This window comes from Hippichthys cyanospilos, chromosome 20, assembly GCF_059441005.1.
Source record: "Hippichthys cyanospilos isolate Australia breed blue-spotted pipefish chromosome 20, RoL_Hcya_1.0, whole genome shotgun sequence".
NCBI classification, from domain to species: domain Eukaryota; kingdom Metazoa; phylum Chordata; class Actinopteri; order Syngnathiformes; family Syngnathidae; genus Hippichthys; species Hippichthys cyanospilos.
The window spans coordinates 12561055-12579622 of record NC_142388.1 but is presented as its reverse complement, the minus strand read 5'-3'; the positions used below and the strand labels follow the sequence as shown (position 1 = coordinate 12579622).

General features: G+C 41.0%; 1 protein-coding gene across 1 annotated transcript; it reads right to left on the bottom strand.

Annotated features, from left to right (window-relative positions):
* Window positions 1-1644: 1644 nt before the first annotated feature.
* On the bottom strand, window positions 1645-18259 carry LOC148407439 (adhesion G protein-coupled receptor F1-like). The gene is made up of 14 exons (XM_088403966.1): window positions 18151-18259; window positions 17415-17503; window positions 17253-17314; window positions 16879-17003; window positions 16552-16764; window positions 16152-16352; window positions 11174-11308; window positions 10891-11078; window positions 10522-10698; window positions 9072-10442; window positions 5381-5422; window positions 5009-5062; window positions 4849-4909; window positions 1645-2112 (listed from the first exon to the last, which is right to left on the bottom strand). Exons 1-14 carry the CDS (start codon window positions 18257-18259, stop codon window positions 2057-2059), a joined length of 2883 nt encoding a protein of 960 aa, XP_088260092.1. The 3' UTR covers window positions 1645-2056.
* Between the last annotated feature and the right edge of the window lie 309 nt (window positions 18260-18568).

Genomic DNA, 18568 nt, shown 5'->3' with positions numbered 1-18568 from the left:
AGCTCATGATACATAGCACCTCTCGAGCTAACAAACAAGTTGCACAATCAAAAAAAACTCTTATTTCCAATGTCTCTAACGATAAAAAAAACAGATGACCCGTGTCATCATTTTGACAACTTGTGTAATTACGAACAATTCTCATTCAAGGCAAAACAAAATAAGATCAGCAATCCTCCAACATTGCCTTGTTGTCTTATTACGCTGCTACATTGGAGAACTAACTGTCTGCTGAGAAAAAAAAATATTTCGAAATAACCATAAGAGGGTGCTCTATGTCTATGTACAAATCTAAAACATCAATAGTGGTACTGCATTTCTGAAGGGCAAAAATAATCTCATTCTATTTAGACATTTTTTTTATATATATTTTTAATAATATATTTTAAAACTCTTTTTGAGCACAGCCATTGATTCACATTTTTGCAGTTCTATTTCATAGTTGTTCCATAAACTGACTTCTTCAGCAGGTACACACAATTGTTGACCGGTGGGAAAAAACAGCGGATAAGCCGCACGGCTCAAATCAAGAGGAAAAAGTCTGAATTTGAATTTTTAGAACTAATTTGGTACTAAATGTTGCCAAATGCATCTTGTTCACAGCACTTAAATTTAGTAAAGTGAGATGTGTTAAAGAACAAAGGTAAATTCAATGTTTGATTAATGATCGCATTCAACAATTTATTAATCTCGTACATCAATGAATTAGTTGGATACAAAACATTTATACAGTTAATGGTGTCTTAAATTAAGATTAAACAAATAACCATGAAATACAAAGTATAGAAATATAGTTCCTGTAATGGGAGTAACACAAAATTCACAAACAGGTACGTATTATGCAAAGGATGCACTTTAGTGCCCTTAAGTTATTTTTGCAACTGGAAAACACGGTACATTTTTCACAGAAAGTTTTCAGATGAACCTTAAACGCACTATATTTTTATTTCATAATCTCTCTAAGATTGCATAAAGTACAGATAAGGTAAATATTATTTTTTAAAAAATGTTCGATCAAAAATTGTCAAATCACTTCTCTATTAGAATTCAAAAAGTCCTAAGATTTGTCACTTACTATACTATATTATGACCAAAAAAGGTTAAAGTGCATTTTAAGTTAATCCTGAAATTTCTGATCCACAACAGACCAAGCATAAAAAATCGCAAAGTTTTATGAGTTGTATGTAATTCAAAAACATAGTACAGTTAACACCTGCAGACTCTCTGTTCATCATAAAATGATTTGATTCGCTGATTTTGTTTTGCATTTGAAGAATTTGTTTGATATGTTTGAGGGTTTCTCCCTATCCCCACCACTCAATTTTTTTTTCTTTTTTTTTGTATAACAAATGAGTGTCGAATTGTCTCAAGTCGTGAGCTGGATCGGTCCCTATCTCCAGTGAATAGCGGGACCTGACTGTATAGCAGGGGTGGCCAAGTTCGGTCCTCAAGAGCCACAATCCAGCCTGTTTTCATTGTGTCTCTTCAACTAACACACCTGATTCAAATGATTAGCTCATCAGCATGCTTTGCACAATCCTGATAACGACGCTGATTTGACTCAGGTGTGTTGGTTGAAGAGATACATTGAAAACAGTCTGGATTGTGGCTCTTGAGGACCGAACTTGGCCACCCCTGCTGTATAGCATATTACAGGACATCAAACACTCAAATAACAAAAACATGACCAGCAAAATACTGCGCTCTACATTTTAGTATTATTATTCTGGTAACAATGAAGATTGGCGCAATATTTTGAGTATTAGCAAGAACTAAGACGATAGTCAAACAACATTTAGTTGTTTGTCTGTACTGTATGTATTATATTGTTGTATTCTGGCCAATATTTATAAATTAGTATCAAACAGTTTGGAATACGTACATTCGAAAAAGGTCACCTGTTTTAAGGCAATACTATTGCTCTTGTATGTGCTTGAATGAAAGTTATCAAGAAGACAACTTTATAGTCAGTGTTTTAGCATAACTCAGCAATCAGACCATTTTTGGAAATATCTTGTTGCTCGGTCAGCCCAAGCAGAGATGTTTGCAGAGGATATCAAGTGTTGACCGCATGAGATGACGAAGACAAATCAGATGATACGTTGTTACCGCCTAAAAGGAAAAACAGACTCAATCAGTGACAAAACTTGGACAAATGGACAGAATTCTAAACTACAACTTGGTTGCTGTCATCTGTTGCTTTGCTGACAGTTCTATGCTGATCATCTATTCTGACTTTGTGATGTCTTCCCTTGGAAAGAACAACTTTACAGGGATCTTCAGTATTTCCTGGGATGGTTCACAGCTAAGTGCATAACTGTCAGGATGAAAATTAGCACTTTCAAACAAGAGCCAATAATACAGTGGACCCCCGATCTATGACATCCCTGCCTTTTGTTTTTTTTTCACTTCACGACGTGGACTGTGACGTTCTTTCGTACACTCTACGGTATTTTTCCCGCTTTACAACACTAACAAGGGTCATGGCCTTAATGGTTGGCTGTGTTTATGTTATTTGCCTCCATCTTCAGGCATTTTTAGGTAATTGCTATTATTTTCTGTACCAACCAGAATCCAGTGGGCTAAAAGTGCGGTGTAATCCCTACTTTCTATTAAAAACCAAGAGAGGGAACCTAGAGGTACATCTCAGATAAACTAGAGACACTAAATTAGATAGGTAGGGTTCCAGAAGACCTGGTTGGAGGTGGCAGGCAAGGCAAAGTTACAGGATTCCATTTTTAAGTGCTGTCCGACTATACATCATAATTGTCGAACTCAAGTCCTTGCAGGCTGGTATCCTGCATGTTTTCCAGTTTTGTCTCCCAAACACACCTGATTGAAATGATGAGTTTATTAGCAATCTCTGCAGGGGCTTGACAATGATCCTTATCATTTGAATCAGGGGTCTATGAGAAACAAGGTTCAAAGACATGCAGGATACCGGCCCTCAAGGGCTGGAGTTTGACACCCGTGTAACTACATGGAGCTCTCCTATGGGATTGATGGGCGGGCGGACAGATGTTCTTTGTTATACGTTACCCTTGTTACTTTGAAAAATCTACAACCGTTTTTGTCTTGAATGGTATTTTTAAGTTTAGTGGATGATCCTCTTAAATTGCTGCACCATCCATGTGACTTCAGTATTAATTTACAATATGGGGGGGTAAAAAACTGGATTTTGCAGTTTTTTTTACTAACTTCCACATGTCACCATTTTATTTTAAAGTAATGAGTACACCATAATCTCCATATTAACAATGGTAGTTAGGAACCCAGCATTGTGTTCTAAAGTCTCAGAAAGCCACAACAAAAGGAACAAAGAATCAAAGAGGATCTGGATCAAAGAAATTGCAAATCCCTGCTGCAGAAAACACTCTCCACTCTGTGAATAGTGGCTCACAGCAAGGGCAAACTTTTAAAAGCTGCAAAAATTGTGCCAGTCGGATTCTGTATATGACATTTCTGTGTGGAATGTACATGCATCAAGCATATATCAAGTTTTACACTAATAATTTGGGTTGGTGGATAATTGATTACAATTGTCCATCCATGCATCCATTTTCTATCGCAGCTTATCCTCAATAGGGTCACTGGTATGCTGGTGCCCATCCCAACTGTCTTTGGGCAGAAGGCAGGGAACACCCTGAACTGGTTGCCAGCCAATCAGAGGACACACAAAGACTAAGAATCGTCCACATTCACAAACACACTTAAGGGCAATTCGGAGTTTCCAATACCTCTGCCATGCATGTTTTGGGCAGGGGTGAGCAGCCCGTCAGCACTGACGGACTTTCAGTTGCTGACGGTGCAGACTGAGAAAGCAATGTTTTGAATTGAGTGTCAAGATGTTTTTGTGGTACTTTGCTTTTTAAATATTCAGCAAAGAAAAGTATTCATCACCAGTCGCTGTTGATCAAGCGGTTATAGCTTACTAATAATACAAACTGAATTAGAACATCATCAAAAATAATGCCACCTAGTGGACAGGCTGACTATTGCAGTTTTGTTACTCTATGACAAAACTATAGAGCAGTGGTTCTTAACCTTGTTGGAGGCACCGAACCCCACCAGTTTCATATGCTCATTCACCGAACCCTTCTTTGGTAAAAAATAAAATGTGATTTTTGTTACTGGTGCACGAAATGAACTGTGCATTAATATCACCTTGTTCAAATAACAAAACCAACACAGTGCATGGTAGGAAATCTCAGAGCAGGACGCTTTTAATGACTGTGGCCACTAACTGCAGACTAGACGACGTGGTGGACCTCTGCGGCAGAGGCTCCACCGAACCCCTGAGACCGACTCACCGAACCCCTAGGGTTGGATCGAACCCAGGTTAAGAACCACTGCTATAGAGAGACCAGGAGTTGCAAATTGTTGCCCGCATGACTGTGCTCACTGGCATGCGGAGAATAAGCAAAATCCAGACAGGGAGGCCACGGCTGGAAGTGTATCAGAAAGTGAGGCAGAGGCGTTAACCATTCTTCCACCGTGCAGCCCTGGTCTAAAATCTAATCAAAGGATTTTCAACTTATTTGTATCGACAGGAAGCATTGGTAACTAATTACAAAGTGTTAAGTAAATTAGATTCATCTACAAAAATTAACTACAAGAATTAAAATCAGAATAATAATAATTTTTGTACTTTATGAACAGAAGCCTCCTATGTTTGTGCTTTGCCTGAAACTGTCTTTGCTTGAAACCAAATTGTCAGGTGCGCTAATAGCACATTAAAGAAAACACCTGTCCCTCCTTTTTCTAAATTTTCCAAACATGCAAAACGAGGTTTGCCCCAGTGAAATAGAATCCAAGAAGTATAATGGACACTTTTCAAAAATGCGGTACCTCTTCTTCCAAAGTTCCTGAAAATCTGCCATCCACTTGACGAAGTGCCAGAACTCGTAGTCTAAAAGAATTGACAAAACCACATTAATTGAGTACAATATTGAAGAAGGGATAGTGTATGTGATCTGCAAATACTGTGTGGATGCAATGTTTTTCTTACTCTTGTCCCACTTCCAGATGTCGATGATTTGAATGCCGAAATTTCTGACCGAACCTGAAAAAAATGTCACAGTGCAACTATAAGTAAATAAGTCTGCCAGGGTTTGTGACATGATTTTTTACTTTTATACACAATTTTTCCAATGTGTTACAAGCACAATGAAGGAAATCTAAGCAAAGTCAACTCTACAGGTGATGAAAGGTTTGAGACTTCTGTGCAACAAGTGAGATTGTTCTGCTCATTTTAACTGTGCTTAATTAAATTTAAAAAAAACTCTCATCAGATTTAAAATAAATTATGCAACAAAAAGTGAGGTGATTGATTTTGCATATGCACTACAAATAGTAGTTTTGAGGAATTAGAAGCACGTACCTTTCTGTCTAGGAGAGTTCCAAAAACCAATATGAAGAAACCCTGTGTAACGACGAGAAGAAAAGCAACAAAACATGTAATCTCCAGAAAATGTAATGTGTTTTAAAACATGGAACCTGACCTGATTTGCGTGCAATGACTCGCTATATAGTCGATATGTGACCTTATATGGTTAACGCTCAATTGTGACTAAACACTGCCTTTTTTCATTGGATTGTTTTTGCACAATTTTGTAAGTATAATTCAAACAAGATGAAATTAAGCCTAGTTGTATTTTAAATGCTGAACAGTGACATGTCCTGAAGGCCATTAAGAGCTTCTCTGCAAGCCTAAACATCCATCCATCCATGAGCCACTAATCCTCAATAGAGTAGCTGGCGTGGCCGTGCCTATCCCAGCCTTCTTCGGGGAGGAGGCAGGCGACACCGAGGACTGGTTGCAAGCCATTCGCAGAGCTCATGGAGGCAAGCAGCCATTCACACCCACTGTCACCCCTGAAATCAATTTGGATTGGAATGTGGGAGGGGACCCGACGAACATGGGGAGAAAATGCAAACGCCACACAGAAAGGCCGGCGAAAGCTGGAATTGAACCCCGGGTTTCCTATTACATCTTCTTATTTTCTCTTATTATTTTGAAAGAACTGTGATTATATATCAAATCATAACAAGTGAATGTTTGTTATTATAGCAAAACAATCTACATCAGGGGTCACCAACCTTTTTGAAAATGAGAGCTACTTCTTTGGTACTGAGTAATACGAAGGGCTACCAGTTTATGTGAAGACACCGATCATGTTAATTATTTTCCACAATAATTAAAGAACAGCTGTAGTAAGTATGTAAATCAAGTGTAATATGTGATGTAAATGTAATACAGGTATAATTATTTGTAAAAATCATAGAAAATCACCAATGTTCTATCTCTTGTAAGCTACAGTATTTGCAGAACAGACCTGCGGCCTACTCTTGTGATATTTGGAGGCTACCTGGTGCCCACGGGAACCACTTTTGGTGAACCCTGACCTACATTATTAAAATTTTGATAACGGAGATAAACCCTATTGGAGTTGGCGGATATCTAGTTTATCGTAAAGTTTCCCAGACAGTTTCCTAGTTCTTTTGGGCACGACCCACAGCTTGTAACCATAGGCAAGGGGAGAAACGTAGATCGACCAATAAGTCGAGAGTTTTGCCTTTTGGCTCAGCTCTTTCTTCGGTAACAAGTCAGCATTACAACAGACGCTGCGCTAATCCACCTGTCGATCTGCTGTTCCATCCTACCCTCGCTTGTGAGCAAAACCCTCAGATACTTAAACTCCTCTGCTTGAGGCAGGACCTCATCCGCGACCCAGAGAGGGCACTAAACCCTTTTCTGAGAAGCCTGGTCTCAAATTTGGAGGTGCTGATCTTCATCCCACCTGCTTTACATTCGGCTGCAGATTGCACCAGTGAGAGTTGGAAGTCACGGCCTGAAAAAGCCAAAAACGCCACATGATTTGCAAATTGCAGAGGTGCAATGCTGAAACTCCCAAACTGGACACCCCCCAAGGCTTCTGCTGTGCCTAAAGATTCTCTCTCCAAAAGCAATGAACAGAATCTGTGACAAAGAGCAGATTTGGCGGAGTCTAACCCCTACTGGAAACAGATTAGACGATGCAGACCAAACTCTGCACCCCTGAAACGACTTTACTGAGGAGGCTGAGGAGTGTGATCCCTCTAAAGTTAGAAGACACTCTCTTAAAAATAGAGACCACCACTCCAGTCTGCCAATTCAGAGGTGCTGTCCCCGATGTCAATGCGGTCTTGCAGAGGAGTGACAGCCAGGACAGCCCTACAACATCCAGAGCCTTTAGGAACTCTGTGCAGATCTTATCCACCCCCGGGCCATACGACCAAGGAGTTTTTTAACTACTACCTCAGTGACTTCAACCCCAGTGATGGAGAGCCCACCTTAGAGTTTCCAGACTTTGCTTATTCAGAGGAAGATGTGTCAGTGGAATTGAGGTCTTCCAAGTACCCTGCCCACCGGTTCACAACGTCCCAAGTTGAGGTCAGCAGCACCCCATCCCCCCCTTTACAATGCTTATCCCTTCTGAGACGCTCGATGGTGAATCTGAATTTTTTCAAAGACATTTGGAAGTCGTTTTCCATGGCCTCGCCGACCTCCTCCCACAGCGCATTTTTGCCTCTGCGATTGTCGAAGCCACACTTCAAGTGGCCAGTCAGTTCCTGACTTCAGCCTATCAGCTGCCGATGGAGTTCCAAAGGCCCGATAGGACTCTTTCTTCAGCTTAGCACTGGTGTCCACCAGCGGATTCGGGGATTGCTGCCAAAGGCACTGACCACCTTGCAGACAGAAAAATGCCTCAATAATGGTCATGGAACATGGTCCACTTGGACTCAGTGTCCCCCGCCTCCCCGTGACGTGAGGAGAAATACTGTAGGGAGTTGAAACTCCTTCTGACAGGGGACTCTACCTGACATTCCCAGCAGACCCCCATGGTATGCTCTGGTCTACCAAGTCTGATCGGCATGCTCCCCCACCACGGGAGCCAACACACTAGCATGTGGTGATCAGTTGTGTGCTCCTGACTTGAGTACTGCTGTTTGGTGCATAGGAACAAACAACAGTCATGACCCGCACCCGCATCCAGAAGTACCCCAATGCACAGGTGCCGAGCCGTTGGGCAATCAGTGTGCCCACAACTGATCTACGCCTTTCACTGTGTGCAACTCCAAAGTGGAAGAGAGTCCAGCCCATCTTGAGAGGACTTGGAGTAGAGCCCAAGCTATGTGTGGAGGCAAGTCCGACTAAATATTGTCTGAACTTTTCCGCCTCGCATACCAGCTCAAGGTCCTTCCCTACCAGAGAAGTGACATTCCATGTCCCAGGAGCTAGCTTGTGGAGCAGGGGATCTTAGCACCCAGATCACACCGTACCTGACACCTATGGCCCCTCCCACAGGTGGTGAGCTCATGGGAAGAGGGACCCACGTGATCCTTTCAGGCTGAGCCCAGCTGAGCCCCATGGGTGCAGGCCCAGCCACCAGGCCATCACCAACAAGCCCCACCTCCAAGCCTGGCTCCTGAGTGGGCCCTTGGTAATCCCCATTCGGACAAGGGAAAACTAGATGCAATAATTATGCTCATAATAAGGGAACCGTTAGCCCTGTTTAGTCTGTCTCAAAGTAACATTGCTAACTTGGCTAATTAAAGTCCCACTTAGAGTCTCATGCTTTGGATTCGCGGCCGACAACATTGTTTGTCAGCCTGCTCCCAAAACAACTATTATCTGTAGATTTTTTCCAAAGACTACAAGGCTACCTGTGCCCCTCCTACCAAGTGTTTCTGGACTGATAAACAGACTGCACCTTTTTGTAACTGAGAAAATATGCTTGGTGTATCAGCTGAAGGACACACTTACACAAACACCTCGTTTCATACGAATTTCATACCTTGTACTTGTGCAGGTGTAATGATAATATAGGTTTTCTATTCATATACTGTATACTAAAATAGGGGTGAAACTGAATATCTGGTAAAGAACATCTATTATTGATAGGCTTGGTTAAGTTGATTAAATATAGACACAAGATTAAAGAATAATAAGAATTAAATTAAATATATGAGTGAAATATAAAAACACAACCAGAAAAATAATTAAATTCAAAACAATATCAGAAACTTACCTGGAGAGAATTGAAGAAGGCGAAGGCGATGTGGATTCCGAAATTAGTTGGGTCAATCAGGATTCCAACTCCAAGACTCCAAGTTATTCCAAAAAAGGGTGTGAGGATGGCTAAGCTCCTAATAATGACCACCAGTACATACTTCTCATCCTCTTGTGCAGTAATTGTCATCCCCCGACTCTGCAATATTTTAACTATCACAACAATTAGGATTATAATGTTTATAAACACAATGAGTAGTGCCGGGATCACAAATGCCAGCAGCGCTCTTGACTGGTCCCAATTAAGCCAGCAGATCACATTTTCTCGAATGTAAGCATTATTTGGTGCAGTTACAGCTATGGTAATAACGGCAATGATCAGTGGGGCACCGTAGCCGAGAGAGTATCCAATTGCCAACATTGTATTTTTGGAAAGTCCTCCACCAAAGATGCTGACTGAGCGGTAGAACAACAACAGGGCAGATGCCAACATCCAGAAAAAGAGAGCTAGGTAAAAGAAATGGATGAAAAATGTAGCAGCAGTGCATGCATCTGGATTCCTCTTAGCTCCTTCAGAGATACTTGCACCAATAATAAACCAAATGTTTGCAATCAGGAGAGAAAATGCAATGTTAACAATGGAAACATGGCGCAAGTGTGATGTGTTGCTCTTTCTAACTTTTTTCCAAATAAACGCCTCAATAAAGAGGCATATAACTAAGGATGCCATTGAAATACCAACACCAATGTAGGTTATGTAATCCAAAACCCGTCTATTCGGAACATTAGGTGACATTAATATTGAAAATGAGGTCAGGTGGTCACATAGACATGTGACTGTTTCATCATCCCTTGCAATGAGCTTGCAGCCTTCCTCATCCCATCCTCCAAGACCTTCGAAAAGTGAAAAGTTCCAGAATACGCACTGAGGATTCCGTAAATTATCCATGATAACGTCAAATGTGAAAGTGACATTGTTGACGATGGTGTCAGACTGAACTAGAACGACTCTCCCATTGATGATCCTGTCCGTAGAGTTGTCCTCATCTCTTGGAGGAAGTACATTATTCAATGATTCAAAGGTTATCACAGTGAGGTCTGTAGCTCCATTTGCCTCCTGTATGTCTATCTCCACTGTAGAATTAAAATCTCCTGTGAAATTGTTGACGAATGTTGTTTTGTTCAACAAGATCAAAGGCGTTTCAATGCTAAAAGAGTCACTGACAAGCCTACGTGTTATACCCTCAAGAGAAAACAACAACAATGAGCTGACACTCTCATTTCTGGGAGTGATGGTTCTTGTTACTTCATTAACAGCTTGAAGGTTGAGAGTGCTCCATGATTCATTTGCTTCATTTCTAGTAAGGACATCAGTAACAAAAAGGATATCCTAATGTAGAAAGAGGAAAAGAACTTGTAAGTACTTATCTTAACCTTTTCAAGTATTGTGATTTGAAACGAACACTCACCTCCATTGAATCCTGACTTATCGTGATAAATTCTTTTGTGACCAAGTTCTGAACATTGTTGAAAATTGCTACAATGAGTTCAATGTCATTAGGAGATTGAGTCACTTGCATGCTTGTGTTCAGTGTAACAGTACGGAGGTCTTCCAGATATTCTGGCAAAGTCTCTTCAGTCAAAAACTGCATTTTCAGAGGGAGAAAAATGTCACAATCAATACGTAACTCGAGGTTTATCCACAGAACATTGAAATTATACAACTCAACCATAACAATTGTCTTTTTTTTAAACTGATTTGTAGTTCATAATAACAGTATAACACAAGAAGAGTGTTAAAAAAAGAAAAACAAATTTAAAAAAGTTAACCATCTCACCTCAGATTCAGTGAATAATTGTGCAATAGTTTGTTGGGTGCAGTTGTCTTCTCGATCTTCCCATTCTCCACTTTCTCTGCAAACAGCAGTCTTCAACCCCACTTCTTTTATATCACACGAAGCTGTGCCATTATCATTTAAAAATCCATTTCCAAATTCTGTATCACCTACACATGTGAACGTCTGATCTGGAAAGATAATGCATATCTACCTAAGTGATGGGGCATGGAGGGGGAAAAAAAGCTTCAATGTTCAATGATTTTATTTCCAGCTGAAGACTTACTGTTTCCGACCAACACCAATCTTGTGTCCCGTGTAAATTGAGAAAATCCAGACACTTGACAAGTGATCATTCGTTCTTGCGCATCACAGTCTTCCTGTGTGATTGTTATGTCTTGTTGGATTTCTCGTCCAATTCCTAATATTGCACAAACAAAACACAGCACTGTAAAAATGATAACACTTACAAAGTAAAACATTATTCTAAAACTAAATTTTGCTTTGTTAAGAAATTCCCAAATTCAGGAAACCCACACAAGAATTTGCAGACATGAGTAAGTCTTAATTATAAGACTTACACATGAAAATTTATGTATACTCCTGACTACTGTAAAGTTTACAAAATATGTAAGACATTATTTTTCTATAATTTTATGTCTTAATATTTAGAGTAACTACTCTTTTTGGCCATAAGGTTCCGCCCCATCTTAGTCTAGCTTGGTCCAATTACAAATATTTTTGTTTTCTTGATCCTTACTTATGTTGAATATAGGAGTGGAACACCATTATACTGTATAGTAAAGTCCCTGTAGTACATCTCACATATGAACCTGCAAACTTTGGACTAGAAGTAAACAACTAGTTCAATAATATAGAGATGATTATCCTTGAAGAGCACTAACCGACCTATAGAAATACATTGTATGAAGTGTTCTTCTAAAACCCTGCCTTCCTTTATTTCCCATGCCGATTGATATCCTAGCCGTTGTATTGAAGTTGTAATCCGTTCCGCGGTTGGGGTTGTAAGGCGAATTGGCCGTATGACGGGCAATCCAAACCTACAGTATGTTAAATAGCTAATGCATTTAGAACCCCAGGTAAAAACATCAAAATTGTACATACATATTAAAAATTGGCACCATAATAGTATAGTAAGTGCTACGTATGTATAATATACAATCAGAAAACATCATAAATAAAAAAAATGTAGAAAGGATTTATTTACCTTTGAGTGCCACGTGTTATGCCCATATTCCCTAATTAGGGTTATCTCCACCATCGTTTCCATATAAACCATCTTCTTACTTCTCTCTTTAACATCACTAGCAATGGCTAACCCTTTCAACTTTGAGTTAAGCAGTAAAATGCACTATAAATATGGTTTTGTAACCACTCACAATCAAACAAAGCTTTACCGTTCCGCCATTTTGAAACAATTGAGGCCGACCAATAGCAGACCACTATCTCCGTGAGGAGACACCGACCAATACCAGACCTGCATTGTAGTCACGCGTTGCATGGAAGCAGTTAGACGGCAATATTAAATAAGTCCAATACCTAAAAACACCAGCAGATGGAGGCAAAACAACACAAAAACAGCCAAGCCCCTAGTCATGACAGTTGTTTTGGTCGCATTTGGCCATCAGGGCCAGCAAGGCTTTCTCTGCTGGCTGAATATAACCTGACATTATCATAACTATAATAAACTATAATAATTGTCATAACTATAATAAAAGTCAATTTCATTTTAAATTGGGGGGGGTGGCCGAAAGACATGGACGCGTAAAGTTGAGGCTCCCGTAGGCCAACATAATTAACTCCCATACAATTCGAAATAAACATGGCAATTTTTCATGGTGACATGATGAGCAAAGTGGCGACAAAAGAACAAAAGGGCCCCGGAGAGCCAAGGTAAACAAAAGACAATTGTAGCCACTGAAAGCAAGTCACAGCTGGAGGCTGGCATGATGTAATTTCAAACCTGCCTGAACGGCATTAGCCAACAAATTCAAGACCTACGCAGCGGGATGAAGGTGGATCCGCAAACACACAGAGACGAAATTACGGCTCAAGAAATGAGTTGGTACACCTCAAAGTTGATATTGACTAAAATCTCGCGAAAATAACTACTGATATCGGACAACAAAATAAGAAGATAAAGGCTACCCTTGAGCGCACGGAGAAAGTTGTATTGTGGAACTACAAGGCTAATGAAGCACTTCAAGAAATGATACAAGAACAACAAAAAGTCATGGACAAACTGGACCATTTGGAGTCACATTCGCTACGTATTAACTTGCGGATTTATGGCATGTGAGAAGAGGCAGAATCTAAAAGTGGCTCTGTGTCGCAGTTTATGTACGGGTGACTATGTGAAGAAGTTTCACTTGATTTCAAATGACAAATTCACCATGCTCAGCCCTTGGCCCGAAGTCGAAACCTGACTGTCAACCAAGGTCGATTGTCATATTCATTCAGATTGTCATCTTCATTCAGCAATTCACAGTGAAAGAGATGATTTTGAATAATGCATGAGAGAAGAAAGTTGTCACGTTCGACGGACACAAGATTTACTTTGACCACGATTATCCTGGACGGATTCTACTACAGTGTAAAGCCTACCTAAACATTGAGAAAGTTTTAAAAAAAGAAGGCTTCCGATTCCAGACTCCTCTCAACAAAATGCGTATTAATTGGACCAGTGGTGTGAAAACATATGGCATTGCAGCGGAGGCCACCAGCGATCTGTTGGGAAGAGGATATGTGGTGGATAACATGATGGCTGTCGATGAAGGTGATGCGCTCATCCAAAGGCTTCAAACGACCGAGACCGCAACTTGGAAGCACACAGGGAGCGGCCGTGCGAAGGAAACCAGCAAACGCACGTGTGGATGACTGCAAGAATATTAGCTCAGGGGCAGAAGCAAGACCAACCTCGTCTATGCCAGCCTGAGGTAAAAGGCATGTGGAATATTGACTTGCTGGAGGAGGTTCACTGAAATGACCTTGGTGGCCCGGGGAATTAGAAACTGTATATTTGGCTCGAGGGACATTGAAACATTTGGACTGGTAAGAGTATATTAATCCTACATGGGTTGTCACCTGTAATGGGCGTGTTCCAGCTCTTGTGTAGCTCTGGTGTTTCGTGTTTCACCAAGCTTCTGAGAGTAATAAATCTTTTTATGGAGCTCATCTCATCATGCCTCCCTGCATTTTGGATCCACCTTCCCACATCTGTCGCCAACATGGCGCACCGACATGACACTTGGTGGACTTCATAAAACTTTGTGGACAAATACCTTAAGATTATGATTAATCATTTTAAGTTCTGTCGGTATCACATATAATGATACTATCAGCTGTATCATTATATTGATGCAGCTTAAATGATACGTTTCAATTGGTGATGTGGGTTTATTGATGATTAAATGCCCCAAAAATAGCCTGTGTAGCCCAGTAATGCGTACGTGAGCTTCTGAGGGGGCCGAATCACTGAAGGCCAAAGTGTGAAACGCACGAACCACCATTGGAAAGTGGGGAACTTCATTTAAATTAGAGACTTCTAAAAATCAAATAAAAAGAGAGGTTTCAGGCTTTAGAATGGAGTAGAATTGTGATTGTGCAGTCCTTCTCTGTTCTTCTCATGAATGATAAAGAAAAATGCCTTTTCTCCTTTGTGTATAGTTTCCCACAAATGTCTAACAATTGAACCTTACACATTGACACAATGAATAGTTTTATGGGACTGCTTCTCCTCCAGTGTCACAGGAAATTTTGTCAAGGTTGAAAAAATTATAAAGGAAGAAGGATTACGTCGGAATTCTTCATGAAAACCTACAGGAGTCTGCTGAAAAAGTCCAGCTCAATCACAATTGGATGGTGACAGCCACAATTGGCCTGTGAACAATAGACCAATATTCAACAATTATTCAAAACAAGCAACAAGGTAGTGAAGAAATGGACAAGGACAATGATGTGAATGTCTTCAAATGGTCTAGTCAGAGTCCTGACCAGAATCCGGTCAAAAACTTGTGGTGAAACTTGAAGATAAGGAAGGTGGCTGAGGAAGCCACCAACTTGATCCACCTTGAGACCTTTGCCTGTGAACAATAGGCCAATATTCGACAGGAGAAATGGACAATGCTGCTTGACACATCAAGATGGTTATGGGGGTAGTTTGAAACAACTAAAAGCCATGGTATTGATTATTATTTAAGACATTGGACTAGGGTATGAATATTACGTTTGGGTCTGGCAGGCCTGACCGGCACCCTTCCCCACCATCGAAAGCCAACACACCACCAAGTGGTGATCAGTTGACAGCTCCGCCCCTTTATTCACCCACGTGTCCAAGACATGCGGCCACAAATCCAAAGTCGATCATCGAACTGCGGCCTAGGGTGTCCTGGTGCCAAGTGCACATGGACACCCCTATGTTTGAACATGGTGTTCGTTATGGACAATCCGTGACAAGCACAAAAGTCCGAATAACAAAACACCACTTGGGTTCTCTTCAGCCCCCCCGCCGCCGCCAGTGTGCGCTCGCCAGCAGACCCTCCAAGGACTCCAAGAAGGGTAGGGTCTCCGAACTGGTGTTTGGGGGCATAAGCACACACAAGTCAGGACCTGCCCCCCCCCCCCCCCCCCCACCCCCCCCGCCTGAAGGCAAAGGGAGACTACCCTCTTGTCCACCAAGTTAAATCCCAATGTACAGTTGCTGAGCCTGGGGCCAATAAGTATGCCCACACTTGCTCTGCGCCTCTCACCGCGGGCAACTCCAGAGTGGAAGAGAGTCCAATCCCTCTCGAGAGGACTGGTACCAGAGCCCAAGCCGTGTGTGGAGGCGAGTCGAACTATATCTAGTTAGAACTTCTCTGCCTCGCACACAAGCTCAGGCTCCTTCCCCACCAGAGAAGTGACATTAAATGTCCCAAGAGCGAGCTTCTGTCGCCGTGGATCAGTCCGCCAAGGACCCAGCTCACATGGCATCCAAACCCTATGGCCCCTCCCACGGGTGGTGAGCGCAAGGGGGACCAACATTACCCTTTCGGGCTGAGCCCGGCTGGGCCCCATGGGTGTAAGCCCGGCCACCAACGAGCCCCACCTCCAATTATAAAAAACAGCAATTAAAATAAAATATAAAAAAGTTCAATCATAATGAGTTCACAAAATCACTAGAAAAATAGGACAATTTAATTCATTTTTCAATGAGCTGCATAATTTTACTATTACAAACTTTGATGTCTTTGTTTCAGTTTTACCTGTATTTGGGATGCCTTGAAAGCTCACATTGTAGGGTTCCTGGACAGAGCACTGCACAGACACTTGTCGCCCAACTTCACACAGAATAGTGCTTTGGAGGGGGACAACCTTGATTGTGGGTGTTTCCATAAAACGTATTACTTCATTAGAGTTCTCCCAGAAGCTGGAATTCTGATCAAACAGTTGACATCGGTAGATTCCTGAAATAAAATGGTTACGCAAATTGAATTGAGACCTGACAACCAACTACCAAGTATGCCACTTAGTGGTACATTTCCCAAATTTGTAGTAGAAAATACTAGCCTAGTAATCTAATACATACATGTAATCTTTATTTTGACAGATAATTAAAAAAAAACTGTAGAAAATGTGTTTACAAATAGAAAAAGTGTTTCTTACCATTGTGTCTAGAACGGTAATTTTTTATTTCAAGTGTTTCCACTCGATCAACCCTTGAAAATGTGTGATCATCTTCAGTTATTGGAACACCGTCGACTGTCCATTTTGATGAGGTAATACTAAACACAAGCTTCTCTGGTGGTGGGCCACATGTCACATTCATCTTGTCATTGAAGAATACAATCTGTGGTTGAAAGTTTAGGTTTTTGGGGCCTTTGATGAAAAACAATAGAAAGGGTGTAGAATATTATTTTGCAGATTTTTCAGAGATTTTTCTGAGATTAAAATATTTAGAAAGTTTCTCCGACAAGAACATTAGTTACTTACTGTCAAATCTCATAGGAAAGAAATTCCTCAGATCATTGAATAGGCCCACAAGAAGTGCATCAACAGCTTCCTCTTGAATTTTATTACTTGCAGTAATGTTAAAATCAGTTATAGTGCTACCACTCCTATATAACACATTCAAAATCACAGTAAAAACACAAGGTAAAAATTGGTAATAGCAGCTTCAGAAGTTATTATTCACTCTCAAAATACACAATAGATGTGTTTGATAATTGAGTGATTGAATTCTTAATTAATGAAAAAAAGAAATGCAAAATGGCTTGTTTATTGTATTTTTGGAAGGGTAAAGTAACACTGTTTAAATAAATCATAGTTAGAATTTAAGCATCTCCAGATGAAAGAATTATATCTACCTGAAATTCGAAATGGCAGCTGAGAGCCAACCCGGGATATGGATCCCAGATTGGTTTTTAATCTGTTTGAGATGATCACACCCAACATATGTGTCAAGCAATTAAACAAATGAAAACCATTGCTAGAATTCTTTGGAATAATTAAAACAAATGTTAACTTACAGAACCTAAACATCTTTGGTGAACAATGTTATTTTCATCAATGTATGATGCATTAAAGTCGATCTCCAAAGTGAAGGATAATGACCTCCCTACAATGCAAGGGTAGCTTGTCAATGAAACTAGTACATTATTTCATTGTGAAAAGTAATGATGTGTAATATACTCACGATCTATTGTTGGTGTTGATGAGGTACCTGAAGTGTGAATTGTAGAACAAAGCTGAATTAGAAACAATATTTTTTCAAGGTCTAAATCAAGATTATAACATTTCTTAGTGAGAGTAAAGGAAAAGCTGATAAGTGTTTTCAGCCATTGGAAATTAGGATATTACATTATATTTATATTATTAAAGTCATAGGTGAGTCTTGTCCTTTCAGCTTTTCCCTTCAAGGGTCACCACAATATCTCAATGATTGTTGGGCAGGGCATCCTTTTCTCTTACTCCAACTACTCGTCCCTGTAACACCGATGTCAGAGTTTGCCGACAGTAAGTCGAATCAGTTTCCAGTGAGGGTTGATCCAAGGCTGCCCTTCATCACCGATTCTGTTCATTACTTTTCTGGACAGAATTTCTAGGCACAGCCCAAGCCTTGAGGAGGTCCGGTTTGGGAATCTCAGAATAGCATATCAGCTTTTTGCGGATGATGTGGTGCTGTTGGCTTCTTCAGGCCATGACCTCCATCTCACTGGAGCGGTTCGCAGCCGAGTGTGAAGTGGCTGGGATGGAGATAAGCACCTCCAAATCTGAGAACATGATCCTCAGTCACAAAAGGGTGGAATGCCCTCTCTGAGTCAGGGATCAGGTTCTTCCCCCAAGTGGAGTAGTTCAAGTATCTCTGGGTCATGACCTCAGTGTATGCGTCGGGTGACGCGATGGATGCGAATGGAGCGACGTGAATGCCCGCGCACGGTCACAAGAAGTGAAATTTCGCCTTTCGCGTGAAATTAAAATTGTTTAACTTTTTTCGCGTTTCACGTCGCGACAGCCAATCAACTTCGGAAACATTCAACAGCTTACGCAGGGGGCAGGAATGAATCATGGCGGCCGCTTTGCGTTCACCGGGAGCGATCCAACGCTGCCAGCTGAGCTTTCAATACAAAACAGAGCCAAGCAAGAGCACTCAGCTGGCTTGTAGAAAGGCGGAAGCGAGAAC

Excerpts from the sequence above, each read along its gene's own strand:
- LOC148407439 (XM_088403966.1), bottom strand. The coding sequence starts at position 18,259 with ATGACCCAGAGATACTTGAACTACTCCACTTGGGGGAAGAACCTGATC. Across the intron at positions 10,443-10,521 it reads TAAGTCAGGATTCAATGGAG|GATATCCTTTTTGTTACTGA; the intron begins GTGAGTGTTCGT and ends TTTCTACATTAG. Across the intron at positions 5,063-5,380 it reads GAACTCTCCTAGACAGAAAG|GTTCGGTCAGAAATTTCGGC; the intron begins GTACGTGCTTCT and ends CATTTTTTTCAG.